This window comes from Pteropus vampyrus, unplaced genomic scaffold (genome assembly GCF_000151845.1).
Source record: "Pteropus vampyrus isolate Shadow unplaced genomic scaffold, Pvam_2.0 Scaffold215, whole genome shotgun sequence".
NCBI lineage: Eukaryota > Metazoa > Chordata > Mammalia > Chiroptera > Pteropodidae > Pteropus > Pteropus vampyrus.
The window spans coordinates 2,685,835-2,701,590 of NW_011888996.1; the positions used below are offsets into that span (position 1 = coordinate 2,685,835).

Here is a 15,756-nt window from a genome sequence, read left to right on the forward strand (position 1 = left end):
TTATGGTCAGAGACATGGAGGACCAGCAGGCTGGGCATCATCAGGCAACAGCAATGAGCATCTTAAACATTTATTGAGCTACAGTCTGAGACTAACAGCTGATTTTGTGCTGGGCAAGGTACTTTCCATGCATTATTTCATTTAATACTTGTAACAGACTGTGAGGCAGGCACTGTTATTATCCCCATTTCACAGACGTGGAAACCGAAGCTCAGAAAGAATGAGCAACTTCAAGTAGCAGAGTTGGAGATTCAGACTGCAGTCTCTCTGGCTCCAGAGCTGTCACCCTCCACACGCCAGGCTGAGGGTTCCAGGCTGGGGGAAAACGCTCTCATCACAGAGAAATGGGCTGTTAGCTACACAAATTGTACACTTTGGAGGCCTTGGAAAGTCACCTAGCACTGTGAGACCTCTGATAAAAAAAATGCCTAGGTCTGCCCAGGGGCTCCAGGAGAGCTTTAAAGAGGATTTAATAATAATAATCACCAACATTTATAGATTTTAATATGTGCATGTGTTGTTTTGAGCTACTAACATGTTAACTCATTAATATAACAAATCTGTGAAGTAGGTGCTCTCATAATTCCCATTTTATAGAAAAGAAAAATCGAGAACCAGAGAGGTTCAATAACTCGTCCAAGGTCGCATAGCACTAAGTGGTAGAGTTGAGATGTGAACCCAGGCATTCTGGCTCAGAACCTACATCCTAACCACTATGCATTTACACAGACTTGAAAGATGAGTAGGAGTTTACTGCTTATGTAGGGAGAGTGACTTTAGTCAGCCAGGAAAGGAATGATATTTTCAAATGTTTTTTTCACTGTTAATTTTTGCGACCTGCTAAGGACACATGACCTAGAGTTTGAAAACTGCTGATGAAGGGCCGGGCAGGGAAGTGGAGGCCATGGTACACCCAGGAGCAGGACTGAAGAGGGAGGAAGGGCTGAAGCCCATGTGCTTTGGGCAGAGCTGAAAAGTGCAGATGGATCTGCAGCCTCCCAGTGTGATCGAGGCAGGATTCTCTATCATACAGTTAGGAGGGGATTAGGCCTGGAGCCAGACTGCCCTTGAGTGGGAGTGCTGGTTCTGGCTCTCACTGGCTGTGTGGATGTGAACTTGGACACAGTGGTGGCTTTATACCCATGGGCAGTGAATTCCCCCACCAGCCACAGCAGGGGCAGGGAGTGGGACTCCTGAGGTTACATTCTCAAGCCACCCCTGAGACCACTAGAGAATCTTGGAGACCAGGTGTCCTATGAATTGAGGCCCTGTCTACAAGATGATCAAAACATACACACCGTACAGTCTACCATTTTTGCCACCCAGTGAGAGAGGACAGAGAATTTAGAGTCTGAAAAATGCATGTCTATCCTGAGCCTTCTGAAGTCATTGTAACCTGGGTAGGACTGCTTTTAATTAACCTCTTAGTACTTGTTTTAGCAGCCTAGCCTGGTACCTGGAGCCGAGAGGCTGGCTGTTCCAACCCTAATAGCCCTGCATCCCCCACCCCACCACACCCCCCACCACCATTATTACCAGGCCCGGCACAGTGTAAGTCCCTAACAGTGTTCCTAAGACATACATTTCATTAACCAACTTGGGCAAAGTCTACCCTTATTGCAGCCCTTCAAGGCCCTGTTGTTAAGTAGGAGGGCAGATTGACCGCAACAGACATTGACTTTACACACGCAGTAATTGTTCCTTTCAGGACCCCCAGTCAGCCCCACCACTCTTTAGCTCATTCCTTTAGTCACCCATACATCCATTAATAAACATTCATGAACCTTCATATTTCCTAGTTAAAAAATTCAGCCCTGCCAAAGGCAGCCTGCCGATTAGTGATTCCTTCTCCTGAAAGCAAAGCCTTGACCCAATTCCAACCCAGAAGGCCTTCTGAGAAAAGAGATCACTTGAAGGCCAATGGAGGAGGCAGATTTATCATCTCCCCATCAGTCACATCACAAAAGCCTGCCCCGCGGGAGAACAAGGCATAGGGTCCAGATGCTCTTAGACTCACCGAATACTCATCCAAAGAATTTTATAGATGAAAAATTTTTATTGTTTTACAGTAAAAATTTTTATTCTATTTTATAGTAAACATTTGGGGGATTCTTTTGGTTAAAAGTAATAGAAAGTCAATTTGAACTAGCTTTAGGAAGGGGAGATTGTTATATGACTCATGGAAATAAGGAGAAGAGTAATGAATGACAGTCCTGCTTTCTCTTCACCTCCTCCCTCTGCTTCCGCACGGACTTCTCTGGTCCGTGGGCAGAGAACATATCAGCCCCCCAGATATACTTGCCCTTGTTTTAAGCCCCCTTTTTTTCAGTTCTACATTCTAAATGCCAAGAAAAGACTCTGATCGTCAAAACCTGTACCCCCAACAGCAGCCAGGAGTGGGGCTGCCTCTCACCACGGTTGCCATGCATTCAGGGTGAGAAGGAAGGGCAGTTTCTAGGAAAAGGGGGTGCTATGTGGACGAAATAATAAGCGTCTGTACTTAGGATCCCTAGACACAGTTCATGCCTTTATTCTACAGGTAAAGAAATAAGCCATAAAGAGCTACCCGACCTACCTGAACTTCCCTTGCTTGTTCGAGGCAGAAGGGAACTGGAACACAAGCCTTCTGGCTTCTAATCCAGCTCTTTTCCCATTACACCAAGTTACAGTCTCTTGGTTCCAGTTTCTTTAATGGTACACGGCCAAAAAATTCTTAGCAACAAGCTGTCACTCTAAAACCCTAAGCAAGAGTTCTTTAATTAAAGAACCCATTTGACAGGTGAAGAAAGTGGAGTTTAGAGAAATTAATTCATACCACATCATACCTAGTAAGTGGCGAAGGTGAGCTTTAGTCTATTTCCAGAAGCTGCCTTCCTCACCGCTGTGCTGTCTGCTGCCCAACAGATATTTTCTCTGCTCACATCTCCTGTCTTCTTATTTTATCTGCCAGGATCCCAGTGGGAAGATGGGCACCGGGCTCATCACTTGGGCCCTGCACCACTTCCTAACTGCTGTGAGGCTGGTTGCCTAGACTTTAGACTTTATTATGGAGAAAAATAGTGACATGCCAACGTGACAGTAAAAGAAGAGAGCTTCCCAGGGTGCAAAGCAAATGCAAATTAAAAACAGGATAACGAGTTTTTCCTCATAAGACTGTCAAAAACTTAACGTTTGATAATCCCGAGCACTGAAGTTTTGAAGGAGTGGGATTCATTACTCTCATGCATTACTGGTGTGAGCCACCTTGCAAGCAATTAGGTCATATCTATTTTAACTAGGACCCAGTCCTGGAGGAACAATTACACATGTGTTCAAGGAGATATGTTTGAGAATATTCATCACTGCATTTTTGTGATAGTGAAAATTTGGGAATTGCTCAAATGTTAACTGATGGGAAAGTGGCCAAATAAAATGAGGAATAATCATATAACCAATAGATAAAGCAATTGGAGGGAATAAACTAGATCTAATGTATCTGATCAAATCTAAGATGTACAGTTGATTTTCATAATTCTCAGTAATTATGTTCCATAAAGTTATGGTGAACACTGAATTAGCCAATACTGTACCATTGCTACTATGAGAAAAATAGCTTCCTGTGAGCCTCCGGCTCATTTTTATCAACTGATCAATATGTAATCTGTTTTACGTGTGTTTCTGTTTAACCTTTTTCCCATTTAGAAAAAAAGTGCAGCTCGCTTCCAGCGCTAATTTAACATCACGCGTAGGAATGCAATGTTTTCTAGGATTTGACATTTTCAGCGATTGGAAATGGAAAGACCAGTGCTCAAAACAGAATGCTATAAATAGAATGATGTCATTTGTTTCCAAAGACTATCGATATACTAGAGCGATGCAAAAATAATAATCAAAACAAGATATTTTATGGCAAACTTTGGGGGTAAGGTGAGGACTGTAATCTATGAGTAATCTTGGGGGAAACGCTGCAGCTGCAAGTGTCGCAGGCGAGTATGGGGGGCAAATGGGAAATGGGTTAAAGACGCCTTATATCGTATGTCGTACATGTTGTTGCTTCATTAACATTGAACTCAGAGCCGGCAGCACTATTGCTCATGCCAGAGCTGAAAGGCACATCACCTCCCTCTTAGACTTGGGAACCCGAGACACACTGCACTGGCACTTCACTTCAGCAGACACCAGCACTTCAGCACTGTGCTTGGGGCCATTTTAAACAGTAAAATCACCAGCAAAAAGCATAAAAATGCAAAAAAAAAAAAAAAATGTGGCACTAAATAGACCTGGAAAGGGACACTTGTTTACAGTTTGAGAGCTGAAACAAGAAGGCAGAGCATCACCTTGTTCGGCCTCAGCTGGCAGCTTGTGCATCAGGTGACTTAGATTTTTCATCGCTCTGAGCATGTCCATGAATGACTATGAAAGCACTGTGAGTACTGATTTTACGGTAACGAATAAATTTTAGCAAATACAGAATCTGCAAATAATGAGGATCAACTGTACATGTCTTCACATTTTAACATCTCTGAAATTGGGGCGAATCTTAGATTCTGTGAAAGATGATACATGTCAGTAAAGATAGAATCTGTTAATGTTGAGTGAAAAACCAAGGGGAAGGTCAGTATGCACAGGAAGAACCCATGTATGCAGAACAAAACGAAAGGCCGCCATGCTTGTCCTTTGCTGCATAACAGTTAACACGTATGAGCATTCACTCCCCAGGTACTGGGCACTGTTCTAAGCACATTACCATTTTGATTATTTAAACCCTTTCGAGGCCCTTATAAGGTAGGTGCTATATTTTTATCTCTGTTTTCTATAAAGAGGTTAAAAAAGTTGCCCAAGTCACAAAAACAGAGATTTATTTTACGTCAAAGTGAAAATGACTGATTGCATTTAATTTATGAAATTTTCTTGTATTATTTGTATCTTAGGAACTAAAATACAACCATAAACTCAGAACAATCATCCTAAATTGTATAATTATGAAATAAAAAAGTTTTACTTCCCTAGTTCACATATTGATCACCATATTTCTTACTTAGAAGTAAAGAGACATATTCTTAACATATGCCATTGATTTCATCAGTAGTGGAGTTTTCCTAAGCACTGGATTGATGGGATTATTCTTAGCTTTCAAAAGCCTCTTTTATTTTTAGCTTCTATAAATATATTCCTACATATGGTCATCTTTTTTGTTTTTGAGAACATTTGCATAATTTGAACTTGTTTATACTGATGTTTGTAAATTTTAAATATGTTTAAGTTGGATTATTTTGAGTAAAGTCAAAAATTAAAATTTAAAAACTAATAAGAATTTTTATGAGCTCCAGACAGACTTATGCAAGAATCGATGTATCTGAAAGCTGAGATACTTCAGAAACTAAATGCAAAAATATTTTTAAATGAGACATAAACCTTATGGAAACATGGAAGCCATGAATGAATTTTTATGTTTTAAAAATGTTTGCATAACACTTTTGCATATTAAAAATATTACACTGCTCTTGGGATTTATGATCCTGAGAAACTATTGATTCTTAACCACATCCTCATTTAGCTAATAGCTTTTCCTCCAATTCCATAGCTGCATACTGAAAATTCACACTTTAGCCAAAGCCCCCTCTGGTATCAGCAAACTTTCTGATCCCCCTAGTTGTGTATTATTAATTGAACCATAAAGTTTATCTTTTTCTAGGTCATTTTTTATCTATTTTTAGTTAGATATTGGTAATTTCATATGGCTCAACCTAACATTATTTCCCTTAAACCCTTTGTGGCCCTTTGTCTAGATATAGAGCTGTCTTGTCTGACCAGAGTAGGTCTGAATAAATTTGTGGGGTGGATGAAGTTAGAGAAGCCATCGTCATTGCCTTAACTCACTGTATCTTCCCTTTCAGTGGTCCACATGTGCAGCCTCCTGGAGCATAACTGTGCTCACTTCTGCATCAATACCCCTGGCTCATACATCTGCAGGTGCAAACAAGGATACATCCTCGACTCGGATCAGATGACTTGCAGAAGTAAGGTTGCTTTGCTGATGTATCTGAACTGTCCTCTTCTCTCGCGTTCCCTCTTCCTTTATCTGGGCCCATTTAATTCATCTGTGGCCCCTCACCCAACCAAGTCAACTTCTCCCTAAGGATAGAAACAAGGTTCTATAATTGATGTATATAATTGATGATCCCACATCCACCCCAACTATGTCATCACAGTGCCTAAGCCAGCGTTGGCACACAGAAAGCCATCAGGAAGAGTTTGGAAAATGATTGGAGTCACCTTCTCAGAAATAGCCTCCTTGAATTCATGAGCTGGTGTCCTTTACTTCCAAGCTGTTCTCTGGGTAGAACCTCTGAGAGCCTTTTGCCCCCTGTCTCCGGCAACTGTGCCCTGAGGAGCTGTTTCTGTATTTTAGTCTCTTCTCTGAAGCATGGACTTAGGATGAGTCGGTTACGTTGGCTGGGAATGATTATTTAACTTCTGTTTTAGAGCTGTGCGAGGATCTGGTTGCTTTGGTAACAGACACCTTATAGGTCTCCTAAAGAAAAAAGAGCCAACAGATATAAAGTGTTAATAGAACTCATTTTTGGCCAAGCCCCAAAACTAGACAACATACTGACATCTGAGCCAACACGAGGTAATCCACCTCTTAGAGGAGAGAATTACCCAAAGGCTAAGTGTTTTGCCCATACTTTTTATTTTTCAAGTTGTAAATAGAGCCAGTGTGTTAGCCGTAGACAACCAAAGCTACCAAAGCAAGAAAGAATTGAGGAGGACTGGCTCACATGGAGGCAGATAAAACTCAGCTAATGTGACGCATAGTTCTTGCAATGTATAAGTGTTGTTATACCGCAGAGTAAGCATTAAGCATTAATGGGAAGCAGTTTGCGCGAATGGCTGTACTTAGCATCGCATTTATAGAGCCAAACCATATTTCTCTTTTATCGTCTCACTTTTCGGTTTCGGGGTTGAGATTGGTTGGCTAGAGGCCCCCCTGCTACCCCCCAGGTTAGGGAACATCTGGTTGACTCCTCCAGTTCTGGGGCCCATAGAAGCCTCGCCCTCACAATCTGTGAACCCCAGGAGCTCCTGTTCTGGGCCTCTCTCAGGCCCTAGGATCCCAAGTTGGTGAGTGCAGCTGGAATCATCCTGATCTGCTTGAACCTCTGACCTTTCTTAGGTTTCCACAACAAAAATCGCACCAAATACTCCTGGGTGTAGTAGAATTTACTGCAGACCTGGGAGAACCCAGGAAGCGTCATTCACACACTGCTCAGCAAACGACCTAAACATCTTTTTAGATGCCCTCTAGGCTCTTCAGGTGCTACCCCTGCCCCCCAAGCCTCATCTGGAGCTCTCCCTCCCCAAGGGGCTTCTCCACAGAGCGCTCAGGCCCACCACTTTGCTAAGGCCCTTCCTGCCCATCCCTTCTTAGGAGCACAGGAAATTCCCCTCCTTGTCTCATGTCCCAGTGATCCACTGGGATCTGGGCATCTGCCAGTGTCCCTTTTCAATGGGCTGGCTTAGTCAAGCCAGAGGAATTTTGAGACCAGAAAATAAAAAATAAAAAGTTCTCCCCTGATGTCATGAGCAAGGCCTTCCTCACACATCAGGGTTTTCTTACCTCAAGCCCTGAGGCCCCCAGGCTCTCCCACAGCACTGGTCTGGCTTGGGCTCCCTCCCTCCTGTCTAGGGCTGTGGGTGCAGAGAGCGTGAAGTAGACGCTGCCTGGGCTTTGGACAGACAGACCAGGCAGAGGCACAGGAGGCTCGGAGGACAAGGAATGTGAGCCAGGGTGACCATTCTCAAGCCTCAGAAACTCAGAGTCACATAGCAGCTGATCCCTGGGCCTCACATCAGAGATTCAGAGTCAACAGGTCTAGAGTGGAGCCCAGAAGTCTGCATTTTCAATGAACTTCTGACATAGATTGCTGCCACAATTTTGAGGTTCGCTGGCATCAGGCAGTGAAGGGACTGGGGGAAGGGAGGGTTCTAGCTAAGGGAGAAGGGATGGAGCTGGGGCCAGGGCTCTGCCGTCCCATCTGACCCAGCCCGCCAGTCACTCTGAAGCAGTTCAACTACCTTTACTGTCAGCATCAGCCTTAGCTCTATATGCACAGTGGTAAAGAACAGTTCCCTCTCAGAGAAAGATAACTCTTTTGCTTGCCTGCCTGAGATTTGTACCACCATGGCCTTGCAGAGAGAACAGGGCCTTTATGGTCCGCAAACCTGGCTTTGAATCCTGACATTACCACTTATGGGCTGTGGCTGCCTCGCCCTGAGCTGTTATTAAACCACTTAACTCAACTCCCTCCCCTATAAAATGGGAAGGATGGTGACAAATTAAGACCTATGTCATTGATAAATCCATGTTAGCCATGGTTTTGGTCTGGTGGACATTTTAAAACGTGCCAAAGGAAGCCTGGGCCATCCCCTGGCCTCTGTTTATTAGTCGCATGTAGGGACCTGTCTCTGTCAACACCGAGAGAGACTCAGTGGGCCTGGTGAGGAATGAGACAGAGAGCTATTTCCATTTTTGAGCATGTAAGATATGCCGGCAGCATGCAAATTCCTGGAAATAAAATAGTGAATAAAGCAGCAATGCTCCTGCTCTCTTGGAGCTCACATTCTTGCATAGGAATAAATCAAATAAATGATCGAGGCATTTGCTGCCAAAAGTGATTGCAGTCCATGCCCAGCCCAGAGTGCTGCACACAAGGTCAGGCCTAACTATAGCAACTTATTAAGTGTTTGCCATGGGCAGGAGCTCTCCTGAGTGCTTTATATCTGTTATCTCATTTAATTCTTACGACAACTCTTAAAGTAGGTTTTATTATTGTCATTTTACAGATAAGGAAAATAAGGTACCAAAAAAAAAAAAAATGGTTAGACAATTTACTCAAGGTCATATGGCTAGTAATGTGACCAAACCAAAATCCAAATGCTGTTATGTGTGACTCCATGTTCCCAGCTCTTAACCATCACTTGATGCTGTCCCATGGTCCTTGAGGGCCCCCAGATGGCAGCAGGGCAACTCTGCAACCAGAGAAACTCTTGCAAGTGCAGGAGGACAGGTAGGTTCAAAGGTTCTCTGATTCTAGGGGAGACTCAGAACTAATTCATCAGGACTAACATTCAAATGATTGTCATCTCCTTAAGTCCACTACCAACTGCTGTGATATGTCACTATACAGAATGATTGTGAGAGGACCTCCAAGGCGATTGTGTTCAAACACACACACACATACACACACACACACACACACACCCCATTTTTTATTTGTGGAGAAAGGAAGCACGCATAGCTAATTCATAGGTTCTTCGGTGGAAACGGACCTTGGCTGTCAGAATTTTAGCTCCATTTACCACATAACCCAGGAACTGAATTCATTCCTGGTGTCCCAGATGGGCAGTGGTGCATGTCCACCACCATCACCCATCTGAGACATCAGATCATTGCAAAGCACCTGCATCCCACCTCCAGGCAACCTGGATCAACGGTTGAGCTGAAATCCCATTCTCTATAATTCCCACCTTTGATCCTATCTCTGCCATCTGAAGCCATATACCAAAAAGTGTATTTCCTTTTACAAATAAAAAGAGAAAGCCCTTTGGTCATTGAAAAGTATTATCTACACCACCGCCACTACCCATTAATTTTCTCTTCTTTGGGAGAAGTATAAACTCATCTTTAGGTGACCTGGTGTTGGGTCTCTTCACTGTCCAGATAACCTTCTTATGCACACCAATTGGTCATGGTCTCAAATGTGCTCTTCCATTTAAAGACTAGGCCAAGCGCATGAAATAATCTTACCTTCAAAGTTCTGTCTGTATGAGCAATGTGGAATATGCTAGAGGTCAATACTGTGGATTCTTCTGTCCTCCAAAAAGTCTTCCCCACCCAGTACCATTATATGAGATATATGCAAAAGCGTTAGCATAGTGCATAGCTTGTAGTACTCAGTAGAAGTTTATGTCCTTCCCTTTCTCCATTAAAAAAAAAAAAATCCTGATGAAGTATACCTGTCTTCACACTTCTATTTACCCCTCTCATTCTCCTCCCCTTGAATTCCCACTAACAAGAAAGACCTTTATCTTGCTTCCTTTTCTTTCTCTATTTTTTTAAATAAGAAATTTCCCTTTCCATTCCCTCCCTCTGAAATATTTAATCTGTCTGGAAGAATAATGAAAATACAACATTTAGAAAACCTCACTTCACAAAAAAATGTAAACTTTCTTGTCCAGCTTTCTCATTTTTTTTCTGTCCCAAGAACCACATCAAATACATTTTACAGCTTTCATTCTTCAGATATGTTCCTGACATTATTTTTCCCAAGTTACATAAGTGATTTAATAGCTTACATGTTTGAGACCCAAGAGTTTAATCAAGGAGCATGATCCAGAAAAACAGTCACATTATCAAACAGAGAAAACTACAACCAACATTCCTCATGAATTTAGATGTAAAAATTCTTAAAAATTTAGCAAAATAGAATCCATATGTATAATATAATCAAGATCAAATGGGGTTCATCCCAAGAATGCAAGGTTGGTTTAACATTTAAAAAATCAATTAATATAACTCACCATATTAACAGACTAAAAAATGAAAAATCATATGATCATTTCAATATATGCAGAAAAAGCAATGGGCAATACCCAACATTCACTCATGATAAAAAACTCTCAGCAAACTATGAATAAAAGGGAAACTGCTCAACCAAATAAAAGGCATCTAATAAAAAACATACTCAAGAGTGAAAGACCTAAATGCTTTCCTCCGAAGATGAGGAACGAGGCAGTATGTCCGCTCTCGTCACTTCCATTCAACATTGTACCGGAGGCTCCAACTGATATTGTAATGAAATAAAAAGATTCCATTTATATTAAATTTTAGAAAATGGAAAGTAATTACATGTCAGAGCAGAGGAGGGACAGGAAGAGGGATTACAAAGGAGCACAAGGAAACTTTGGGGGTTTGGGGTGATGTTCATTATCTTGATTATGGTGATATGTTGATATGTCACATTTATCAAATTGTATACTTTAAATGTGTGCAGTTTATTGTATGTCATTTATAACTCAAAGCTAACGCACATGCTAATATATATAATATGTATTCAGAACAAGGTGCTTGGGAAGGTAAGTGGTGCTGAGACAAAAGGCTACAAAGGATCGAAGAAAGAGTGATGGAACAATCGGGGAAGGCTTTGTGGAGGGAGGAGTTTTTCTAGCCAGTCAGAGAAGAGAATCGCAGAGTTCGTTGTCTTTGGAGGATGCTGACTAGACCAGACTGACCGCCTGGAATAGTTTGTTTGGGGCATTGGTAGGGGATGAGGGAAGGAATGTAAGCTGAAACAAACTTTGGAGTGATCTGATTCTCACACTAAGTTCCAACAGCAGTCTTTGATGAGAAGGAGGGATGAACACAGGGTGTCAAAGGTAAAACCACATTTTAGTAAACTGAGTCTGGCGGTCATAAACATATGGGATTAGAATTAGGTAAAGAATGGGGCCAGAAATACCATCCATCCAATCATTCATTTATTCGTTCAATACTTATTGATTCCCTTGTGTCTGAGGAAAGTGAGTGTTTCTCTTACATGTTTGAGACCCAAGACTCAGACCTTGGCTTAATCTTGTGCTCTGCGCATGAGGAACAGAATAGAAAAGTGGAATCAGTTTACAGTTCTAATTGGTTCAGTCAGTTCAATCCAAGTGTTTCTTGTACCCACAGAATTAATCAGGAGATGACAGCATTAATCCCTGCCCCAGGGAGGAGTTTATGACAGAAGATGGGGTTGGGGGGTGGGGAATGCTGGTGGAGTTTAGACTGATAACTTCAGAGAAGATACCAGGTTTTGAGGGAAAACTAGTGAGTGTCGGAAAGAGCCCACACAAGTAGTTGGGTGCAGCTGGAAATGCAAGATTAGAGTTCAAGGAAAATGCCTGGCCGGGATGTGCATGGTGATGGTTATTGACCCTGCACATGGATGAAATCTTGGAGAGAGGAAAGGAGTGTGGAAAGGGAGGGTCAGGTCTGAGCTTTGGGGCAGCCCACAATCAGAGGGCGGAGTAAGGCGGCTATGCATACGGTGTCAGAATAAAGAGCTAAGGCTGCCCTGAGCAGAAGCAGATTCCTGCTGAGCCGAGTAGGTTCAGTCATGGGGCTTCTCGGAACCCTGCCTCCTGGGCCGGGGAACTTGGAGGTTGTTACGTGCAGTGTGCAATGTGCTTACCCTCTGGCTGTCCAGGGCACAGGGTTAGAAAGAAAAAACGGAAAAGGAAAAGGAATCTGGATGAGTAGAGCCCCATGGGAGAACTCAGCTGACTAAATCTGAGTGGAGAATTGTCAGTTGTGAAAGAATTATTATACAGCAGGGGAAAATGAGTTTGAACCTTGAACAGCTTCTTCTCTGCTTTCCTGTTTTCATGAGCACCTACCTCGACAAGTAGTTCTCAAACTGGGGTCCCTCAGACAGCAGCTTTAGCTTCACAGAGGGTGGGCGGTGGGGGTGGAAACCTTTGTAGAAGTAAAAATTCCCAGGCCCTACCCTAGACCTGCTGACCCAAGGATTCGGGGTGGGAGTTAGGAATGTGTGTTTTAACAAGCCCTCCAAAAAGTTCTGATGTAAGCTCAAGTTTGAAAACCACTGACCTAGACGTTGTGAACTGGATCTCTTCTTGGGAGATCACACTCTCCCGAGTGAAGGACGAGTTCATGTGAAGGACAAGATGGCATGACAGCCCTTTGGAAGTTGCAAAGCGTTTGGCAAGAGTAGGGTATTATTCGTTCATGTTTATTATTTTGATCAACCTAATTTCGTCAAATTTACTTACGTTTTAAAGCTTTGTTTTGAGGTCCCCTTTCTTTTCCCTTCTCTAAAGAAAACGAAAATGTTAGTGCTTAGGAGAATTGAATGAAAAAAAGTAAGGCGTGTGGGGAAGGAAGGACGCAGGCACAGCTGGAGTTTGCCTGAAAGGACAGGTTTGTTCTTCCTGCTGACCGTGGGTTTGTTTGTTCTTCAGTGTTCCAGCGTGGAAGCTCAAGGCCGATGACTCACATTGACTGCTGAAAGTCTTTAAATCCAACTGCAGCTGTCGAAAATAAGATTAGTGCTTTCAGACATGATAAAAGAAGGGGAATGGTCCCAAAAATGTGGGCTCGGGTTTTGCCTGGGTCTGTGGAGTCCTAATCTTGAAGGAGCTTTTGGGTTGGAGCAGGTAGAAATCCCGTGGTTTCCCACTTGAATGAAATAGCAGCCCTAGTAATATACTTCTCTCTTGCTGTGATAGATAATTTTTGATTTTTACGTCTCAGGCTAATGAACAGCAGGAGCTATAAAAAAGCCAAGCGTATCTTTAAAGGTGTTCATTTTGCTATGACTCCAAAGGAGAGATTAAACTGTCACGGGTGTCAACACCATGCAATGTGGCTTGTCTAAAATTCTGAAAAGTCAGTAAAAACCCTTTGATTTCACCCAGGATGATGTTAGCCACGGCGGCCACATCTCTGTCCTGTGCTCCTTGTCTGATGTAACCAGATAAAAGTTTTCCAAGTTCTCTGGGCCAAGGGTTTTAAGATCACAAAGGAAGGAAGGTACTTTAGAGTATATGTGAGAACCTTGGGGGAAACAAAGGGCAGATTTGAGCACAGTTTGGGGGCTCTTAGATATCAAATTCTCACTGATTTATTTAACCTGGAAAGACTGAGCAGACACAATCAACGTCCTCCTAAAATCCTCTATGAACTAAGAAAAACAAGCAAATTTTGCTATGTGCTAAGGCTCGCCCTCTGGCAAGGCATTGCTGGAGTTCGGTGAGATCTTTTGTTATAAAATTGCCTACTTTGCTGTATTAGATCAATTCATCACAGAACTCACAGACCAAACTGAGTCAAAAGATACATGACATTATTTAAAGAAGTTTGAACCTAAGGTCCATGTGTGGGGTTTTCATAGGCACCCAATAAACTGACACCAATTAGAATTATGATGTAGGCAAAATTCGTTTGGGGTCCACCTCTCCTCCATGCTTAACTAGGCCCACACCCCCAAGATCTTTCTTTGCCCCAGTCTAAGAAGAAAGGAGGCTCACGTTTGTTGAGTACCTGCCATCTGTCAGGTGCTTTACTCATCTATATTATCTCATTTAGCCCCCCAATGAGATGTTAATTATTTAGCTTCTATGAAAATCGAGTCTCATAGAAATCAGTTCTGTGAAGTCACACGAGGCACCCAGCGGCGGCCAGGTCTGGCTCCAGAGGCGGCGTTCTTTCAGTCTGCCCGATTGCCTCACTCCCACCCTGTCTAAACAAACAAAGCTGCCCTTTATCTTGTCCTCCAAGGTTCAAGTCTCTCGATCGTTATTTTCTCACGCTACCTCCCTCAGGCCCTTGTATGAAATCATCTTTTCAGTGAGACTGCCTTCAGACCACACCATTTAACAGAAGCTCCCTTCCTCCCACGCTCCCAGCTCTTTTCCTGCTTAATTTTGTTCCACAGCACATATAACATCTAACATAACGTATGGTTTTACCTGTTTATTTTGTTTATGCCTGGCCCCTGTCAGTGGAATGCTGGTAAATGTTTAACAATCAGATCCCCAGGGAGAGAAAGCTCTGATTTGTAATGTACACCAATTCCTGTGGTGTAAATACTGCCACCGGGGCCGATTTCAAGCTACCCACTTGGCCTTGCTGAATGCGGAGTTGGGAAGAGGTGTGCCCAGTCTGTCGTGAGTCAGTAGGAGCTGGCTCCGCACTCAAATATCATCTCCATGGTGACAGGGATCAACCGATTGATTTTTAATCTATTTTTTTCACTGTTGTTTTTCCAGCGCTTTGAACAATTTGACAAATAAATTAATTCAAACAGTTATTCAAATATATTTTTAAAAACTGACCACATGCCAGATACCATGCTAGATATCTGAGGTAATAGGCTAAACAAAACAAGCATTGCCCTCATATGACAGAGGAACAAGACATTAAATAATTAATTGCAAATTAAGTGTTAAAGTATAATTGTGATAAGGGAAATTATGAGGAGTGGTCAGATAGAAGCCCCCGAATCCTCCAGGCTTGTGGCTCTCAAGTTAAATCAACAAATGTCCACTGAGCAGCCCCCATGTGAAATGCATAGTATCACCCAGGCACCCTGAGGGATGTCGAGACTTACCTTGTTCCTCTCAGAGTTTACGGCCTAGGTAAGGTTAGTGAGAGAGGAACACCTGACAACCCTGTGTTTGTGTAACGTGGACATGGGTTCCTCTGTCTGTTCATAAGTACTTATGGAGCACCTGCGACATGCCAGGCACTGTGCTAGGCATCAGGGATGCAGCAGACAGCAAGGCTGTGGTTCCTTAGCTGTCGTGATGATTCTTCTGGTGTCTGCAGCTGGAGGCTGGCTCCCAGATGTCATTGTGCTCCGCACCTTCTTTCTGGTGTGGGAATACCTCTCGCCGGGGATGAGAGGAGGGAGGAGTTTCGTTCCCATCTCACTCATCTTCCCATGACCCCATTTCTGATGGAAGAGAGTATTTTTAAGACTCTAGGAACACCCCGTTGGGAGGCAGGGTGTATGGCCTCTGCAAACCATCCATTCAGCAGGTGAACACTTACGGATCACCGACTATATGCGCTAGGACACGATGCTAGGTTCTAGGGAATCCAGACTGAAGCGGACCAGCTCATGTGCCACTGTGGAGCATACAGATATGTGATCAGATCTTTCCAATACCGTGGGACAAATGCATAATAAGTGTGACAGTGGAGCCATG

The 15,756-nt window shown here is 43.0% G+C and overlaps 1 protein-coding gene across 1 annotated transcript in view; it reads left to right on the top strand.

The window, feature by feature from the left end:
- The window catches only part of MATN2 (matrilin 2), a 122,222-nt gene that overhangs the window by 40,225 nt on the left and 66,241 nt on the right, over nt 1-15,756 (top strand). The window contains exon 3 of the mRNA XM_011372923.1: nt 5,877-5,999. Within this exon, the coding sequence (XP_011371225.1) occupies nt 5,877-5,999 (123 nt within the window). The remainder of the gene's footprint in view (nt 1-5,876; nt 6,000-15,756) is intronic.